Here is a 20781-nt window from a genome sequence, read left to right as displayed (position 1 = left end):
CAATGGATTTATACCGGAAACATGAGGTGCACAGCCCCCAGGGTGCGCGCGCGCGCGCACACACACACACACACACACACACCTCTACTACTTATCAATATCCATCAATGCTTTTTCTGAAGAGAATGGTGCAATCTCTCTTGCTATCGACCTTATGCATAACAAAGAAGAGATTCTTCTCCCTCCACAAGTAAACTTCAGTTTTCTAAGAGTTATTTTACTGCATAGATTCTATGAAACGTGCCTAACCCAACTATCAACAGAGGACCACTTTCCGGTATTTAACTTCTGCTTCCCAGTAATCAAAGAATAAATACAATTTCATTTTGTGCTTCAACGGATGGAGGATGGAGGTGGCAAGTGTGCATTACCTGTACTGTGCAGGTAAAAAACACTGCAGGGCTGTGAGCACACTTAAACCCAGTATTAGAGGCTATACAACACACACTGTACATAACGCTGACTCCTAGCACACCAAAGACAATTGCATATTCCTGTACTTTAAACTCTAGCATCCACATGATATGGTTTTAATTTATAGAACCCAAAGCACTCTTGATATGTTAACAGAAATACGAGGAGCACTCCTTAGTAAATAAAATGCATAATTGTATCTAATCTATCACATTAATACTGTGAAATATATATCATTTTTTACATTAAAACACAACAGTGAAAAAGGATTGTACTGTATTTATCACCACAGACCCGTATTATTTAAAAACTTTGGAAAGGAAGTGTCACAGTCCTACAGGACAAATTGTATGATTAGCTGTCAGTTTGTTTTCCATTATTTTTTTTTTTTTTACAAAATTTTATTAAAATGGCACTTCTGTGCCAAACTCACTGGACCTATTAAAGTTTGAGACACACATTCCTATTCTCGGTAATAGATTCAGAATTCAATCTAAGAAAAACATTATTTGCAGCAGAATAAGAGACATTTACAAAAAAACCTCAGAAAATAAATCTGCACCTTAACGCCCATAGGAAGTTCTTTGAAAGATGGGTTTAGGACCAGAAGAAAACAACTCTTTCTGAATGCACCTGGAATGGCCAAGGTTCTAAAACCAGAATAGTGTTTAGTTCTGCATTTGTGTTTTGACCACAAGTCATTGCTTTTTAGCCTATCAATTTTGAGGTGAAGCAGGTGTTTCCAGATTATCGAAAACAAATGACAAAGGTAAGGAGAGTTTTTGTAAAGCCCTGAGATTGCAGCTCTTGGTTTAAATTTTAGGAACCGGGGGTCTGTATTCTGACAAACAGCTTAGAGATTTTGGCAAACCACATATCCAACAACTGCGGTGTTTTGTACAGGTCTGCAGTTCAAAATCCAAGTCTGAGCTTCAGGAGGAAGGGCAAGAAGAACCCAGGGAAACGGAGTCACAGCCCACTCCTTGCTGGCCGGCACCCTGGGCGGGCAGCGCGCGGGACTGAGGGCAGCTGGTCTCCCGAGCATCCAACTGTTCCGAATCGCTAAACATTAAAACATGTCAAGCAAAGTACATGGTCCGCAGGGTGTCCTGGTGAACTTGAACGGCTTTCGCAAGTGCTTGGTGGTCTCTGCCATTGCTCTGACCAGATGTGTGGCTGCCTTCGGCACTGGGTGGGAGAAGGGGTGGGGGGAGAGATGAGGGAGAGAGAAAGAGGAAGATTCCCATTCAGTTGACCCCGGAAGAGAGAATGTTCAGCTAGAGCCAGAGAATCGACCCAATACAAGGTCCTTTGGCGGCCCCCCAAGGAAAGAATGCATCCCACCCCTTCCCGCCTGCGGAACCAAGAGATTGGGAGCCCAGGAAAAGCCACAGACCCTTGGGCCCCAGGGGGGTGGGGCAGTGGATAAAGGAGAACCTTCTTCCAACAAGATCGGGAAGCCGTTCGACCCGTCTCGGTCAGCAGTGCCGTGAGCACAGACCGGCGTGCCCCCACAGGCCCCAAGGAAGCTCTCGGGCATAAAAGGAATCGGGCTCAAGTGAAGAATTTGAATACTCCAAAAACAGTAGCCGTGGGTCTGTAGTGATCTGTGTGCCCTGCCGCCAGGTTCGGTGTCAGTATTTCTCCCCGGGAAGTGCGGAAATAGGGGAGCCAAAGGACTCTCTGGCATCTACCATGTTGTCAACCAGTCTATAAGTTAGCGGCAAACCTGTCTTTTCCTCACTCTTCACTTTCTAACTCGTCTCTTCAGGTTCCCAATCAAGTGCACGCTGGCTAAAAGGAGGCTTTGGATCTTTGGCTGTACACTACCATCTCCTATTTTTCAGAGTAGCAGGGAAGAAAGCCAGAGGCAAATTTGAATCCCTCTCCGTTCATCAAACCGGCTCCAGAGGCTCCCCCGGGGGCTGCCCAACGAGCTCCCCGGGGCCTGGTTGCGAGGTGATAAGCAGAGAGTAGACTCCACCACGACTCACCTATCGTGTTCCTTATCCACCAGATGGTATCGGGCCCGAAAGGCGACGAGATGCGCATAGTACGCTGGGGCAGGGATGGAGACGGAGCGGGTGCAGCGCACGTAGGTGTGGCACAGCTGGTAAGTCAGAATCTGCAATTCATCTGAAGAGAAACGATTGTCATCCCAAAGGACGTGATAGTGAGAAGGCCTGCTTGTTCCCTAAAAGTTGATTAGAGATTTCACATTCAAAATGCAATAAAAACACAGTTAGCAGACCATTACATTCTTTCATTCTTTCCATTCATCAACGTTTATTAGGGAGCAAGTCATAAGGGGATACCCCCAGGGATTGGTCAGAGAATAATAATAATAATCGTAACAATAATAATACTAATGATGTTGATGATGGTGATGGTATTTGTAAGTGCTTACTATGTGTCAAAGGCTGTTCTAAGCACTGGAATAGATACAAACTAATCAAGTTGGACACAGTCCCTGTCTCACATAGACCTCCCAGTCTTGTTTTACAGATTAGGTGACTGAGGCATAGAGAGGTTAAGTGACTGGCCCAAAGTCACACAGCAGACAAGTGGCAGAACCAGGATTAGAACCTATGATCCTTGAACCAGGTGCCCCCAGAATCATCAGCTGTCAAGTTGGGGCAGTTCTTCCTAAGCTTCTCTCACTTGATGCCTGTCCACTTGCTTTGTTTTGCTGTCTGTCTCCCCCTTTTAGACTGTGAGCCCATTGTTGGGCAGGGATTGTCTCTATCTGTTGCCAAATTGTACATTCCAAGCGCTTAGTACAGTGCTCTGCATACAGTAAGCGCTCAATAAATACAATTGAATGAATGGATATCTTCCTTGCCAGATAATACAATCTCAACCCTAAACATGAAAATACTCCCCAAAACTTCCTGAAACCCCCTCCCTCCAATTTGGCAAAAAAAAAAAAAAGATAAAAGTCCCCAGTTTATGCAAGTTGTGGACAGATACTCTCACGTTTCTCAAAATTGCAAAATTATACCGTGTGTATTACAAGACAAATATATAACTGAAAAAGAATAATGATTATGATGATGATAATAATAATTATGGTGTTTATTAAGGGTTTATTATGTTCCAAGCACAGTACTAATGCCTGGGGTAGATAAAAGATAATCGGATCCTGTCCCACATGAGGCTCCCAGTCAAAGAAGGAGGAAGGGAAAATAGGTTCTGAATCCCCATTTTACAGATTAGGAAACAGGCTCAGAGAAGTTAAATCACTTGCCCTTGGTTATACAGCAGGTAAACAGCAGAGCCAGGATTAGATCCTCCAACTCCCAGGCCCCAGTTTTCTCCATGGACCACTCCCCACGGAAGGTTTTGCATTTTTTAGGTGTGGTTGGAGGGCTGGGCTCACTGCTCATTTTCTAGGGCAATAGCTTCTTTTAAAGATAAAAAGAAAGCTCCAATTCTTTTATTACTTATGGTTTCTAAGAAGCAGGATTTGGAACTAAATTAATTTTTCGGTTAAAAATAATTTAAAAACTTAAAATGGCAAGGCATTTTTCTGCAGAAATCCCGCAGGGGGAATCCCCTGAAATATCACAGAGCAGGAAGTAAATAAAGGTCAATAGTCCCTCAGGAGAGTGGGCACCTAGATTAGGCAAAGATAAAGGGGGTGTGGGGTGTGGGGGTGGGGGTGTGTGTTGTGTGTGTGTGTGTGTGTGTGACGGATGCGCAGGGGAGTGGGGTTTATTTTGTTTTGAGGCTCTTGCCTGACCTCTGGTAAATGAACAACTCCCCAGGGGCTTCCAGCTTCCAGTTCTGTCACTGACCAGCCACCACTTCTGCCTGGCAGAGTTTCCAGCTCCAGGCAGTCTGCCACACGCCTGGCCAGTCTCCCCACCCCAAGTGTGGACATAGCAATCCACAGACCTGAGACTCTTCTCTACGAGGAAGCTCCCTGGCTAGAACGTGGATGGGACATATAGCCACAGGACAGCGGGGCAAGTCAAAATGATCCCAAATACTCCAAACGCCACGAAAACCCATGACAATCCCATTCAGCCATACCTGAATACCAGCATGACTACACAGGTAAAAGTCAAATTCAGATGGGTGGGTGATTTTTGTGTCCACGGTTGTACCTGCTGGAATGTTTCCACTCTTCCCAACCTAAGAAAACACAAGACTCAAATTAGGCAATGCCATTTTATTAAAAGAATGGGAAATGAATTTTTACACTCACACAAACACAAACTAAATTATCTTCCAGCTAATTCATATTTACTTTGCTGTTTAGGATTAAAATGATCAAACACTGTGGAGATTTTGGAACAAAATTAAGCATTCTAATTAGAACTGAAAAGTTGAATTTTTATCGCAAAATTAGTTCCTCTAGATAGTAATAATTTCTCCTAATGTGGAACAGAAAGGCTCAATATTAAATTGTGGACAACTAGAATTTCCGGGATGAAATCCTTAAAAGGAATCTCCCTCCTTGGCATTATTTGGGTCATTTCTGATTCAAACTGTGGAGAGATGGGCAAAGGGTGCTTGTACATTCGTACTGAAACATCAATGAGCAAGAAAGCGGAGACCTGAATTCACCTCATTCATTCATTCATTCATTCAATAGTATTTATTGAGCGCTTACTATGTGCAGAGCACTGTACTAAGCACTTGGGATGAACAAGTCGGCAACAGATAGAGACAGTCCCTGCCATTTGACGGGCTTACAGTCTAATAATAATAATAATAATAATAATGGTGGTATTTGTTAAGCGCTTACTATGTGCCGAGCACTGTTCTAAGCGCTGGAGTAGACATAGGGGAATTAGGTTGTCCCACGTGGGGCTCATAGTCTTAATCCCCATTTTACAGATGAGGGAACTGAGGCACAGAGAAGTTAAGTGACTTGCCCACAGTCACACAGCCGACAAGTGGCAGAGCTGGGATTCAGTGAGCCTGCTGAGCTCTCTCGAGGGACCAACCAGACACACTGTGAACAGATTTCCACTAAGACCGCAAGCCCAAAAGAAAGTTCAGCCAACCTGCCATACTGCAAGAGGAAACTGCAATGTCTAGAGCAAGGCTAGTGAACTAAACACACGCCTATTTTACTAGAAACAAAATAAAACCTCTGTCTTTGGAAGAGAATTTAGAAGGTATGCTTATCTGACAGAAAACTGCAAGTTCCAGAATCAGAAACTTAACTGAGAGAGTCAGTTAAATTGCCAGACCAATATGTGGAATTGAGGATAACTTCCAAGTGGGAGTCAATACTGAGCATGAAAGCATCGTTCCAATGCGGAAGTTTGGGAGTGAAGCTACTTGCTGGAGCTCTGCTGAATTTTTATTTTAAGCTATGAGACATTTTGGAAGATCAGCTCCATCATTTAAAAATAAATTTAAAAACTCCAGTGGACAGGCACCTTCCTCTTCCATCTGCGTCGAAGCAAGCTAAAAGCCCTAAAGTTGCACTTTTATTATTAAAGGGAAATATCTCTGCCCCCAATTTTGGTGTACTAGAAAATAGAAGAAATTAACAAAATACACTGAGTTACTGGCAGATCAGCATTTGGTAGTTTTAGGAGTCTTGCCAACCCTTAAGGCTAAACTAGAAGACAGGAATAGCATTCCACATGATCTTAGCAAAACAGGAAAATTGGTGCTGTTACAACTGGGTGAAATTCAATAGGGGGTAAAAAGTAAATGACATAAAAATCAATTAATCAATTGAATTAATTGAGCACCCACTGTGTGCAGAGCATAGAAGTAAGTGCTTGGAAGAATACAATGCAACACAGTTGGTAGACATGTTCCCTGCCGACAAGGAGCTTACAGACTGTAAGATAATAAGATGGCAAACGCTGACAAGTCCCAGTTAGGGAAGAAAGTGATCTGGAGGTCTGAGTTGACCAGAGAGTAGGAGGTAACAATGTAACGCTGCTGCGTTAGGAAGAGTAAAGGCAATCCCCACACAAGACATTTTGAGATTTAAAAGACATGGATTTTAACTTTACAACATCAGTCTACTTTGTGGCCTGAGAAATACTTGGAGCTTACCCGTTCATTCTTGTCTGTACAAAACAGTCTGGTGTGATGTCTCTTCTGCACCACTATAAAGGTAATCCCTGGCTGGTAGTCTTTTTCTAACTTAATACATGCCTCTCTGATGGCCAACAGCTCATGATGGAGAACCTAAGTGGGAAAAGACAGTACATTCCTAGATAATGTAAAAGGATTTTCCAGCCAGTATTAAGTCTGTTAAGTTCTATTATCTTCAACTATGAGGAAACATTTGACTTTGAGGAGCTAAAATTCACACTGATGAGAGACTATGTTCTGAGAATTTTTATACAGTGGGGCAGGAAGGGACTTGGGGGCTGTACTGCAGTTACAGCTTCTCCTAGGAGTCTAGCAAGTGCCCAGGGAGCCACAGAACTACCAAAAAAAAAAAAGCCCCCCAAAACCATGGGCGAAGCCAGTCCTCTGTCTTGACGAAGAGTGCTAACACTAGCATACTATTATTACCGATAATAATAATGGTATTTGTTAATCACTTACTATGTCAAGCATTGCAATAAGCGCTTCGGGAGAGATAAGATCATTAGGTCCCACAAGGGGCTGACAGTCTAAGTAGGAGGGAGAACAAGCACTGAATCCTCACGATGCAGAAGAGGCACAGAGAAGTTAAGTGACTTGACCAAGCAGGCAAGTTGCAAGTCTGGGATTAAAACCCAGGCCCTCCGACTCCCAGGCTCTTGCTCTTTCCAATAGGCAACACCACTTCTTCATAAGATTCATTCAAACAGCACCACAGGCAATCTTATTATGGAGCCTCGCTAATGCCCCCTCGCCGATTTGCAAGGGAAGGAAAATAATTTTTCCTTTTAATTAAGCTACCTCGGAACACTACCCGGGGAAATGTCCACAACAAAAGAAAAAGCATTGTAACCTGCTGAAACTGTCCTTCAGAAACACCATCTCTGTAGAAGATAATGCGAGTTGGCTTGAATCGGGTCGACTTGTAGAACTGAATAAGCAGCTCCCTGACCATAGCAGCCAAATCTTGGATGATTTCCTGCCGGTGCTGCTGCACCCGGACGGTGGCACAGTATCGGTTGGGGTGAGCATCCATGCTACCGACCACCTGTGCAGAAATCCAATTCATGCTGATTGAGACCTCTTATAATTCGATACTTGGAAGTTCTTTAAATGAAGAACACTGACAAAACAGACTAGGACGGGTCCCTCAGAACCTTAGAGTTTCGTCACCTGACCATGGGACTTGATACCAAAAACCCACTCCAGGCAGTTCTCTCTCTCTGGCCCGCAGGCAGTCACGTGACCACCCTTTCATCCCACCCCTTTACATAAGGACACCCACACATGTCTCAGAATTCTTTTCCTAAAGTGGCAATCCCTTCCAAAAGCATGGGAATGAATGCCTCAAGAGACCTTGAAAGTGACTCTGCAAGTCACTGGTCTTTTGGTTTTATGTGGGGAATGGTACCTATTCACCTAAGAGAGAAACAAGTAATAATAATAAAAATGTTGGTATTTGTTAAGCGCTTACTATGTGCAAAGCACTGTTCTAAGTGCTGGGGAGAATACAAGGTGATCAGGTTGTTCCATGTGGGGCTCACAGTCTTAATTCCTATTTTACAGATGAGAGAACTGAGGCCTAGAGAAGTCAAGTGACTTGCCCAAAGTCACACAGCTGACAAGTGGCGAAGCCGGGATTTGAATCCATGATCTCTGACTCCCCGGCCCGTGCTCTTTCCACTGAGCCACGCTGCTTCTCTACAGCAAAAGGAGACCAGCAAAAGTACAAAAGGAGACAAGCACACTACAGGGAAAGAAAATGCCAGGGGCTTATTGAAACACATCCTTTTACCCTTAAACTCCCTAAACAAAATCAGGGCCACAATGAAAGATATCCCTCTAATATCGGGAATGAGAAGGCTTTGAAAATTGCTGACCCAAAGAGACTCCCTTTTCGGGGACATATATGTGTTCCCCCAAAATAGTTTTTCAGCTGCAGTTTTTCATGTTGTTATGACCATTATATTTAAAAAATAAATTATGAACAAAAAGGCATTCCTTTCTTTCTAAGATTTGTGCACCTGTGGCTCCCAGGCCTCAGAGACATCTGCAGGCAGGCATCCCATCCAGAGCCCCAAGGGCAGGCTTGATCCCTGCACACCTGTAACCCACCCCCACCCCCAACCAATCTGCAAGTGCTGGGGACAGGGACCGGACAGGGAAAGGGGGTCCGTCTGCAGGCCCGTTGGGTGCAGGGATGAGAGCAGGCCACGAGCCCAAGTCACATGCAAAAGTAGAGAAAAATGCCGAGGGGGTCCAGTTAGATTTCCCGGGGAGAAACTTTAACAGAAAAGAGGTTCAACTTTGGCCACAAGGACACCAAAGGAAAGGGATCTAATTACCGCTACTAGCAGACGTTGAGGTGGGAAAAACTGAAACTCTGTGAGGGTCTGGGAGTAGCTGGATAGTTTGTGGGAGGGGCCTCGAGTGCCAGCACCTACCCAGGCCTCTAACTCTGGACCCATGCGGGTCCCAAAGAGGAAGTTCCAAAAGCCACCTAGGTTTAATCGCTGGACGCTGCCTGTCCCTCCAAAGGTCCCTCTTGGTGTTCGTATTCCTGCTTGGCTTTACTCTCTTTGATTGCCTGGCCCCCATGGCTGGTTTCAGAGGGGATAAAATCCAGGTTGACGATGCCCAACTGAATTTGTGAGCACCCACAAGTGACTGAGTACAGAGAATGAGTTAAAAATCCCAGGCAGTTTGGGGAGCTAGAGGATCGAAGGTGGTTTGATTTCATTTGATACTTTTAAAGCTGAACTCAAATCACTCCTCCCTGGCAAAATGCTCGGGAGATAAACAAAGAGCAGAGATACATGTGTGGGTTTAGCCCTCAAGCAAGTCACAGACCAGGAATTATCCCACCGGCACGCCCTCTCCAACTCCACCCAGCGACTAAGAGCCAGTGGTGGTTGGCACTGTGAATTCATTTTAGATTTAGCCTTCTCATTTCTAAATACATCTTCTTATCCGTTTTGCAAAAATGAGGATATTTCCCACAAGAAAAAAGGTGAAACAATTTGAAAGAAGCTGTCAATGCGGCAACATAGTATTGTTAACAAATCGGAGTTCAAGAGAAAACCTCTTCCTCTGAACAGCAGAAAGGAGAAGGACACACAATGACTCACTGCAGCAATAGAAGGCTTTTTTCCATCTCCTGCTGGCGGATGAGTCACGTCTGCGCCCAGAAAGATGACGGGCTGTTGGAAGACTGGAGGCCTAGTAACCAGAAGGAGATACCATGAAACAAATTCAAGCCCCCAAAATACTTTAGAAAGTACATAATCTGTGTGTGTGTGTGTGTGTGTGCGCAGTTACCCAGCATCACGGGTCCTAGATGCTTTTACTCATTACCTAGTAGCAGAGGAGTATACAACAATCTGCTCTACTGCAATTATGGATGTAGCTACTCTCCCAGATAACACTCAAGATACGCCAAGTTCGTCAGCATCACAATTTTACAGGAAAAAAAAAAGCTACGTCAAGGTACTGATAAACCCACCCAACACTTTCACAACTCAATTGACAAAGCCCTGCAGAACTGACCCTACAGAGAAGAATACATCTGTTTGGAAGTGGTCAAGTAAAAAAAAAAAAAACCTGCAACATTTTCTAGATGACTGAGCAGGCATGTGGGGCAGAGAGGACAGGGAGGTGATGATGAGGCTAAGCTCCGTCTTGATTTCAACATTCACTCATTCATTCAATTGTATTTATTGAAGCTTTTACTGTGTGCAGAGCACTGTATTAAGCACTTGGAATCCCTCGGCGAATGGCTGAGCATGGGAGGCGCCAAGTCTAGGCGCTAGAGGAGAGCGCCTCTTTCCAACTCTCCCCAATTCCCACTGCAGCCAAGTGGAGACCAAATGGGCAGCCATCTCAAGCTGTAAACTCCCTGTGCCTGGCTTCGCCCAGCTGTACCTCCAACCCAAGTCCTCTCCCTGCACCGCCAACAGGAGCCAACCCCGAAACCCAGGTGATCCAACAGGGCTGCTTTGCGGATGGAGTGAAAACTGCACTCAGGCCCATTATTTTTACTGGCTATTTTTTCATGAGGAAACAAACCATCAATCAAAGTAACAGAGTTAAGCCTCCCAGGGCTGCAGTTCAACAGTGATGAGCATTCTCTCCAGTCTTTCTTCAGGAAAAGACAGTTAATGGAATTAAGTCAAATTAGCTGTCCTCTTAATATTATTTCCTGTGCAATTCAGGAATCTGAACAGTTCCAAATTAGAGAGCAGAGAAAGGAAAAGAGAAGTTTTTCATCATTAAACCACAGATCATGAAACATCAGCTCCCTGCAGACCTCACAACTAAAACACGTAGCCAATGACAGATAAACTAAGCTTCATTTATCAATCAGTAGATAACAGTCTTCTCACTAGCTAGTACACCTCCTGGAGGTGATGGTGGCTCTGAAGTTGGGAAGACCTGTGGTCTGATAGCTGTGAAAGGGTAGGGACTTCCAGATAGGAGGACAGACCTGAAGGCAGGGAGGGTTGGAGGAGGGAGAGATGAAAATGAGGAAAAGGGAAGATGACTGGCTTGGGGAGAATGAAGCAGGCAGGCTAGATTGCAGTAGCAGAGAGCATTGAAAAATACAAGGAGAGAGCTAATGCAGTGCCTTGAGGCCAGTCAACAGGAATTTCTGCTTGACCCAAAGGGGATGGGAAACCTTTAGAGATTCTGGAGGAATGGAAAGGCATGTGCTCAACAGTGTTTTAGAAACGTGACCTGGGCAGCAGAGTGAAATGTGAACTGGAAAGGGGAATGGCTGGAAGGATGGCAGCGAGGAGGCTATCATTCTGGGGAAAAACAACAACAACAAAAATTGATCAAGTTACCTAAATTGGCAGACTCTCATAACCTCTTCAAATACACTAATCCACTCTTCTTTCCAGACTTGATCCCCAACCAGTTTCATGTTACCAACTAAAATTTTTGGGAAATCATGTTTTGGCCTTTTTCCATTAAGAAATCAGAAAGGGGTCTAAACCAGGATCTGAAGTCCTGATACTTAACCAGTCACTATTCAAGAAATGCATGGACCACATATTGTTTCTTGTTCTCTAATATTCATAAATTGAAGTTCTTGCCACATGTCTGAAAAGTGCTAAAACAGTCAGAATGACTAAATTCAGAGTGGAATATACCATGGACTTCAATGTAGATGCAGTGTGTCTTCTAAGTAAACCTTCTTTTGTCAAATTTAGCCAAGTCAAACTTTCTTATCTGTGTAGGACAGCGTTGGCTTATTTGGAAGTAGAATGATGGCAGCAGATTCTGTCAGCAGATTAATTCAATTCAAAAATTGTCTGAAACTGGAGATTTCTACAGTACTTTTACTCCGTAAAGCACTTCTGCATCGATTACTTCATTCTGCTTTCCCATATCCTTGGGGAGGTGGTCAAGACAGGAGTCATCCCCATTTTCCAGATGAGGACACTGAAGCTCAGAGAGTTGAAGTGATTTATCTGAGGTCACCCAACAGGCCTTTGGCAGATTTGCGAATAGAAGTTAGGTCTTTTGACTCCCGGCACCATGCCCTTTTTCAGAAACCCTGCTGGCCTCCAGCACTTCATCCTGCCCACCGGTTTGCAGGATGCCTCTGGGATGTAGGTAAAGATTTATCTCCCTCATTTCCCTTCTTCTCTCTCCCTTCTGCATCACCTATGCACTTGGATCTACACCCTTCAAATACCTGATATTCACTCTCAGCATTTATGTACATATCCTATAACCCTGCCATTTCTCCTCTCTGTAATTTATTTCACCGTCTGTCTTCTAGACTGCAAGTTCTCTGTGGGCTGGGATCGTGTCCACCAACACTATCGTACTGTGGTCTCCCAAGTACTGAGAACAGTGCTCTGCACAAAGTAAGTGATCAAGTAATACTGTCAGATCAGGGGGAAACAGCTTCTGAAACCCGGAGGTCTGGCCTTTGGTGTAGCTCAACAGTTGGGACGGGCCCAACCTTAAATTCCATGTGACCTCCCTCTGGGCTGGGAAAGACTGGAAAGAGGTTGCTTCTAGGAGCCATATGCTGTACTCCCTTGGCTTCAGCACTTAAAAGGATGCTTCCTCAACTTCCATGTGGCATCTTTTCAGTTGGGAGGGTCCCTTTTACAGACTCAACCACCATTATCAAATGCATTCTGCTCTCAGAAGGAGGAGGAGCAACTTTCCACTCTATGACCCCAGAACAAACAGCTATTTAAGGAAGGAATGAAGTTCAACAAATTGGGGAGAACATAAAGGAATTCCCTAGGTATGTTGTCATCACTTGACACCACTTGAAAGATAGAATAATTCAACTCTTTTCCTTAGTCTTATACCCATGAACAGTAAAAATAAAATTACCTTCCTTGTGGCAACAAAATGTTATTTACTCCTCCAAGTTTGACATTGATCTTTAAGCAGAGGTTAGACAGAGTCTGTGGAGTGGTCCTTTGCACATTTTTCATTTGAACACATTGGGTTGCCATTCCCAGGACTGTGTCACCAACCCGTTTTACTTCAGCTGTTAGGACAGAAACAAGAAATGGATTCGCATCACTGTAAGATTCTCCAGTAACTTTTCCCAACTTCATTTTCCATTATTCCAAATGCAACTGGCCTTTCTCCCTCTAGGCATGAATTGCAACCTGAAAGTGCCACGACGGCAGTCAAGTACATTCCAAGCACTCAGTACAGTGCTCTGCACATAGTAAGCACTCAATAAATACAATTGAATGAATGAAAGTTAATTTACGATGTCAGTTTCTCTAATTAGACTTATCCAGGTTGGACTGACCACCTACAATGTAACAGAGCAGTTCACATAACACTAGAGATTATTATTCAAGCGCTTAGTACAGTGCTCTGCACAGTAAGCACTCAATAAATACGAATTAATTTTATGATCCTTAAATCCCACGTGACAAGCATTCTCTAAGTATTTTTCAAAATCCTTAATCCAAAATCCTGCCTGACTCTCCAAACACCGGCCTAGGCAGCTGGGACTGGCCATTACCAAGGACTAAGAACCAGCCCCATCTGACAACTGATTTACTTACGGAAGTCAATTCTGGATTCTTTGAGCAGCTGGAAAACAAGGAGGATTAAGATGGAAAACTACCACGGCATAACCTTGTAGACCAGCCTCTCCACTGCTAGATTTTAAGGTCCTGGTGGGCAGTGATCCTGTCTCTTTAAGTCTGTGGTACCCTCCCCAGCTCTCAGCTCGACACCCAACAGGCACTCTGTGAATGCTTCCAAGCGATTGATAGTTCTTCTACTTTGATGACTTGCTGGTCAAAACAGAATTGCTTGTCTGTCTCTCGACCTCCGTTGCGCTGCCAGGAGGCCTCCTCCCCGCTGCTCTTCCCTCCCTTTGAGGTGTGCCCTGCCCAAGCGAGAGAGCAGCAGGACCAAGGAATGTGACTGAGGTTCAGGTGGCAGACAGGCTGGGACCACACCCCAATTCCCTCAGCAGGGCCACCACCCAGCACTGACCATAAACAGGTGTTTTTCCAGGCAGGATGACGACCACAAGCTGCAGCCCTGCATAGGTGTTCTTCAGGTGCCTGAACATCGGCTCCACGCTATCTGCCCCCTGGGCATATTTACAGAAGCATGGCTGGCCTTGGATCGGCATGCCGGCATCTCTAGATATCTTCCGCAGCTGTTCTGTGAAGGACCTATGGAAAAATAATATTTCAGAATAAAAATAGAATCAAAGACTGTGAGCCCTTGTGGGATAGGGACTGTGTCCAATCTGATTAATCTGAATTTACCGTAGCACGTAGAAGAGTGCTTGAAACAGAGTAAGAGCTTAACAAATACAATAATAATAACAATAGGAATACTAGAATTTTCACATCTCTCAAAGACCCTTCCTTCAACATGGAACAAGGTGATGGGTGCCAGATTTTCTCTTTAAGTTTCAGGGAGAGAAATTTTGTCAAAGCAAAAATAGGCACTTGACTATTGTGACGTTCTGGACCCAAACTTGAAATCATACTTCCATCACTCATTCTTCTTACGCTTTCTTACAGCAAAAGAGATTGACAGATCTTTGAGGCAAATGGAATGGACTGACTACAGCTTAGACTGGAAATTCACTAGAAAAAGGTAATTTGATTCAAAAGAGAGAGGTTTAATCTGCTACTGCTAGAGCTCATTATTAACATGAAAAAGGATGAGCTGGTGGGGCAAAGAAGCTCTATGCAAAATAGATTGTATTAATCTGATAGACAGATAATGCAATTCAGCAGCTTTAAGAATAGTGATAACACAGTGTGCCTCAGAGCACGCTGAGCCCTTAAAGTGGAATTAGCACAACTATTAAAGGACTCCAATTCTCAGAGTGATGAGAAATCCAATTATCCTAATACATTTTTCCAGTTGCTTTTTCTACGCTTAAATGGATAGCCATCTGTCTTTTTGAGGGCTTGGATCTGTTGACATCATCATCAGAGAAATAAAATGAAACTAACCCCTCTGGCACCTTTGGTATCCAAAAAAATGAAAAGTGAGACAGTTCTTCCCAAGACCGGAAGAGCAAAGCAACATAGACTACAAATGCAATATTTCCCCTCTCAAGTGTCACTCCACCCACCAAAGTTATGGCTCCCCATTAAATTTTCCCAACTCCACCCCCTCAAAGATAGTGAACAGGAAACACTTGTATGGATTTTTGAAAATACACTTACTTCAGATGAACTTCAGTGCACTGTCTTTGGGGAGCAAAACAAGCAATCGCCCAGACCTTGATTTCAATGCCAGTGTGGAACTGTTTATTCCTCATATCCCAAACCCCCTGAACGGGAGTAGCAATTGCTTTATTCTGGAAATAGAAAAGGCAGCGAGAAGTTTATTCTAGAGGGAAAAAAATGAAATGAGGTGCTCCAAGCTTAGGCTTCATCAGTTTTAAAATGCTCAGGGTTATCCAAACACTAGCTAAAGGCAGGAAAGTGGGCTGCCGGGTCCAACACTGTGGGGCAGAAAAGGCTCTGTGTCCTAGAGAAGAAACTAGGCCCAGTGAGTCTATCCTTTACAGCAGGAGTGAGTGAATAAAGAGATGACTGTCACAAGTGAAATTTGGAAATTCAAGAGAAATCACTTCAGGAAACCAGGTGGTAGCTATGTATCATGAAGTGAAAAAAAAGGTAATCTATGCTACAGTGGGGAGGGAGAAAAATGACCTGTTACAAGAGGAAGGTCTGGCCCAAGAAGATTATATACATCTTGGTAATGGTCAAGGAGTGACTGGTGAATTCCCCCTGCCCCCTCAAATCTTGGAATATTTCTTGAGAATATAAAATTAGGTCACAACCAGAATTAAAATGATAGTTGAAACAGATGGGGAAATCATGAGGAAAAAATGAGGCAAGGAAAAGAGAAAAGGTCTCACAGAGTCAAGTCTTTGAGCCAAGTAAGTAAAATGGGCCTTGTGGAACCATCGGACCCAGTTTCTGAGAGTCACGCCAACAGAAAAGCCAACAGTAAACATTCTAAAAGGACAATTCCCAATTGACAGGGGAATATATTAAACACTGATTTGTTTCTCTATCTCTATCTCCTCTGAGTCGATCAAAAGCATTCTACTTGCAAAGGAGAAAAACAGCAGGCTCTTAAAAACAAAAACAAAAGGTCAGGCAGGCAGGCAGGCGCAGGACTCGATTCCCACCCTGAGTTATTTGTGCTCCTTCCTGCTATGTATTTGCTCTTCTTCCCACACTCACTAGGTGTTACTGATTTTGGTCTGTCTGTCCACCCCAGTACACTATAAGCACCTGGGCTCAATTGATGATACTTATTGAGCACTTACTGTATGCAGAACACTGTATTAAGTGTTCCTGGAAGACAGTCGATCATGTGTAAACATGTCCAAACAGAACTCATCTTCCCACCCAAACCCTGTCTTTCCCATCACTCTAGACAATACCACTACCTTCATCTCACAGGCCCATAACCATGGTATTTTCCTCGACTCATCTCTCACATACAATCCACACATTCAATCTGTCAGTTCTGTCTTCACAACTTTGCTAAAAATCGACCCTTCCCCCTCAATCCAAACTGCTTACTATGCTAATTCAAGCACTTATCCTATCCCACTTGGATTATTGCATCTGATTCCTTGCTGACCTCCCTGCCTCTCCCAACTCTGGTCCTTACTTCACTCTACTGCCTAAGTCATTTTTCTAAAACACCATTCAGGCCACATCTCCCCACTCCTCAAGAACTTCCAGTGGTAGAATATTCACTCTGCATCAAACAGAAACTCCTTATCACAGGTTTTAAAGTATTCGATTAGCTTGCTCCCTCCTACCTTGCCTCACCGGTCTCCTACAAAGCCCGGTCTGCACAATTTGCTCCTCTAGCACCAGCTTGCTCACTCTGCCCCTATCTTATCTATCTCCCTGCAAACCCTTTCCCACATACTTCCTCTGGCCTCGAACTCCCTGCCCTCCATATACACCAAACCACCACTCTCCCCTCCTTCAAAGCCTTATTAAGGTCACATTTTCTCCAAGAGACCGTCCCTAAGTGATTCTTCTTTTCACCCACTCCATCGCCCTCTCCCTTCGGGGTTGCCTGCACCCTTGGATCTGTTCCCTTTGGACATTTGATATTCACCCCACCCTCAGCCCCACAGTGCTTATATACATACCTGTACCATATTTATATGAATGTCTGTCTCTCCCTCTAGACATAAACCCATTGTGGGTAAGGAATGCATCTACCAACTCGGGCTGTATTGTATTCTCCCATATAATAATAATACTAATAATAATGTTGGTATTTGTTAAGCGCTTACTATGTGCAGAGCACCGTTCTAAGTGCTGGGGTAGATACAGGGTAATCAGGTTGTCCCACGTGAGGCTCACAGTTAATCCCCATTTTACAGATGAGGTCACTGAGGCACAGAGAAATGAAATGACTTGCCCACAGTCACACAGCTGACAAGTGGCAGAGCCGGGATTCAAACCCATGATCTCTGACTCCCAAGCCTGGGCTCTTTCCACTGAGCCACACTGATATACTTAGTCCAGTGTTCTGCACATAGTAAATATTAATAAATACCACTGACTGATGTGTTCTGTTTCTTTTGTAGTCTCCCAAGGATTCAGTAAATACATCTGTGATGATTTACTACAGCAGAAGACATTCCACTCTTTTGTGATGCTGACAATAGAGCCTTTTTAAACCTTGGGACCATTCTACTGAAAAAGTCGGCTACATATGAACTCAGACCTCCAAAGACAGAAAATCATCTCGCTGTACAACAAACACATTCGACATCGGTTTAACAGTGCAGGCTTTACAACTGTAGCACCAAGGAGTGGGTCAGTACTTGTAGTAGCAGCAGCAACAGTTATTTACTGAGCAACTATGTAGTGTGGTGCATAAAAGAAATGCAAACAGGAGGAAGCTGTTGAAATATCAGACATTGTATCTAACAATACCAAATGTTCATATGTGATTCTCCTGAAATTACATAAACTCTGCCGCTCTACTTCTTTCCACGAGTAATCAACCTATTATGTTGCAAACAGAACAGAAAGGGTATTTGAAACTGTGATATGGAAAAATGCTAAAATCTCTAAGTTTTCTTAAGGCAATGTTAAAAAAAAACCTCTTCCCGGTAAACTCATTCAAAACATGTATTTTACTTATCGAAGACCCACAAAGACAATTTTGTGATAACACTTTCTCTTTTACCAATAATGAACTTAGGCGTGACTGTGAAGATCCAAGTTTTAAATATTAGTGTAAAAACCCAGACCTAGAGAGCTAAGGAAGGTAGGAAGGGGGACAACGAAGGGAAGGGAAGGGACGAGGTTTCCGTTCAACACTGAGAGAAATACCTATGTTCTGATGTGGCGAGCTGGGGGTATCTAACCTATAGAGACGATTCAGGGGCAAGTGACTGAAACTGGTAAGTGAGGAAGGAGGCCCTGGTTGGCCAAGTCTCAATATTATGACCACCTCAACGGGAAATCTGGGGGATCTTGGCCTCATGTCTCAGGTCAGGGGAAGGAGTGGGGATCATCCAGCTGTTCAGGGTAGCAATATTGAGAGGGAAAGGAACCTGCAAGGACAGGTGTGTACTCGAGGTCTAGAGAAGCACCATGGTCTAGTGCAAAGAGAACGGGCCTGGGAATCAGAGGCCCTGGGTGCTAATCCCAGCTCTGCACTGTCAGTGCACTGTCTTTGGGGAGCAAAACAAGCAATCGCCCAGACCTTGATTTCAATGCCAGTGTGGAACTGTTTATTCCTCATATCCCAAACCCCCTGAACAGGAGTAGTAATTGCTTTATTCTGGAAATAGAATAAAATAGAATAGAATAGAATAGAATGGAAATAGAATTCTGCCTGTTGTGGGAACTGGGGCAAGTTTCATAAGCTCTCTGTGCCTTGGTTTCCTTATTTGTAATACCTGTTCTCCCTCCCCCTGAGACTGTGAGCCTCTCTGGAGGACAGGAACTTTGTCCGACCTGATTATACTGTCTCTTTCTCAGCACTTATTAGAGAGCTTAGTACATAATAAACACCTTAACAGATTATTGCTATTACTATTATTATTGCTCATAATAAGCACTTAACATATATTATTATTGTTATTAGAGTGGCAAAAGTCTCAAGTGGGCATTCTCACTCAATGTCTTGGAGTCCTCCTTTGGCGGAAGTATAACTTGTCCTAGTACTTAGGGTGAGGCAGGCTGCAATTCCTGGACCGACAGGGTTCCTGCATAATTCCACAACTGACCAGGGATCTGTTCAGATACATCTCTGAATCCTCCTGAAGTGTTCCTACGCCAGACCATCTCTTTTGGCCAGGCTGGGAAACACCCCTGACCTTAGCGGGGAGATAACTATGACAATGGGCTCCTGTAGGAGAAGATGCTCTAAGTGTGGCTCTCCACAAACCTCCCCTTTAGACCACATTCTTCAAGCATGTCCACCACGAAACGAAAGTGTAAAAAGGTCCACTGTGGTCACGTACCCTGCCTCCATAGAGAATCGAAGGGGGCTGCAGCACCCGTCCAGTCACATCCGTCATTTCATCTCGGACCATGATTCCAAACTCACGGACGTAGGGATCGGTATTAAAACTTGCACTTCGCATCTTGAAAAGAAACCAAGAACAAACATAAAGACATCAAACGCACTATCTCAATTTTCTTCCCAAAGGCCGTGAAGCAGAAATGCAAAAAAGGAATTTCATATCTGAGCCCCCAATGGCAGCACAAGGTGGGCTCTGTCTTGGAACATTCCCCCAATCCGGGGGATAGTCACCAGTTTGCTGATCTCTTCCTGGCGATCAGGGGCTGATCTTGCAGTCGCCCGGATCATTGTCGAGGTTTGATTGTCAGTAAGTTTCTTGATGCATCTTTGTCCTGCCACTATGTTGCACACCTAAGGAAAAAAAAATTCATGCATCAAATAAGAAAGGCAGAGTGAAGCTGTTCACCATAAACATTAAAGCAGCAGCGTGGCTCGGTGGAAGGAGCCTGGGCTTGGGAGTCAGAGGTCATGGGTTCTAATCCCGGCTCCGCCACTTGTCATTCATTCATTCATTCAATAGTATTTATTGAGCGCTTACTATGTGCAGAGCACTGTACTAAGCGCTTGGGATGAACAAGTCGGCAACAGATAGAGACAGTCCCTGCCGTTTGACGGGCTTACAGTCTAATCGGGGGAGACGGACAGACAAGAACAATGGCACTAAACAGCGTCAAGGGGAAGAACATCTCGTAAAAACAATGGCAATTATATAGAATCAAGGCGATGTACAATTCATTAACAAAATAAATAGGGTAACGAAAATATATACAGTTGAGCGGACAAGTACAGTGCTGTGGGGATGGGAAGGGAGAGGTGGAGGAGCAGAGGGAAAAGGGGAAAATGAGGCTTTAGCTGCGGAGAGGTAAAGGGGGGATGGCAGAGGGAGTAGAGGGGGAAGAGGAGCTCAGTCTGGGAACGCCTCTTGGAGGAGGTGATTTTTAAGTAGGGTTTTGAAGAGGGAAAGAGAATCAGTTTGGCGGAGGTGAGGAGGGAGGGCGTTCCAGGACCGCGGGAGGACGTGACCCGGGGGTCGACGGTGGGATAGGCGAGACCGAGGGACGGTGAGGAGGTGGGCAGCGGAGGAGCGGAGCGTGCGGGGTGGGCGGTAGAAAGAGAGAAGGGAGGAGAGGTAGGAAGGGGCAAGGTGATGGAGAGCCTTGAAGCCTAGAGTGAGGAGTTTTTGTTTGGAGCGGAGGTCGATAGGCAACCACTGGAGTTGTTTAAGAAGGGGAGTGACATGCC

General features: G+C 44.4%; 1 protein-coding gene across 3 annotated transcripts in view; it reads right to left on the bottom strand.

The window, feature by feature from the left end:
* Window positions 1-673: 673 nt before the first annotated feature.
* The window catches only part of AGO2 (argonaute RISC catalytic component 2), a 34874-nt gene continuing 14766 nt past the window's right edge, over window positions 674-20781 (bottom strand). For 2 of the 3 annotated variants that reach the window (XM_029063225.2, XM_029063226.2), the window contains exons 8-18: window positions 19771-19890; window positions 19478-19600; window positions 15177-15310; window positions 13978-14162; window positions 12844-13003; window positions 9612-9702; window positions 7337-7531; window positions 6445-6579; window positions 4450-4551; window positions 2409-2608; window positions 674-1602 (exon numbers count right to left, since the gene is read on the bottom strand). In XM_029063225.2, the coding sequence (XP_028919058.2) occupies window positions 1494-1602; window positions 2409-2608; window positions 4450-4551; window positions 6445-6579; window positions 7337-7531; window positions 9612-9702; window positions 12844-13003; window positions 13978-14162; window positions 15177-15310; window positions 19478-19600; window positions 19771-19890 (1554 nt within the window). In that variant the 3' untranslated portion in view covers window positions 674-1493. Of the gene's footprint in view, window positions 1603-2408; window positions 2609-4449; window positions 4552-6444; window positions 6580-7336; window positions 7532-9611; window positions 9703-12843; window positions 13004-13977; window positions 14163-15176; window positions 15311-19477; window positions 19601-19770; window positions 19891-20781 lie in introns of those variants that run through there. The other variant, XM_029063228.2, reaches the window with a different exon arrangement.

This window comes from Ornithorhynchus anatinus, chromosome 4 (assembly GCF_004115215.2).
Source record: "Ornithorhynchus anatinus isolate Pmale09 chromosome 4, mOrnAna1.pri.v4, whole genome shotgun sequence".
Classification (NCBI taxonomy): Eukaryota; Metazoa; Chordata; class Mammalia; order Monotremata; family Ornithorhynchidae; genus Ornithorhynchus; species Ornithorhynchus anatinus.
Note: the sequence above shows the minus strand (reverse complement) of the source record. Positions and strands in the feature narration are given on the sequence as shown.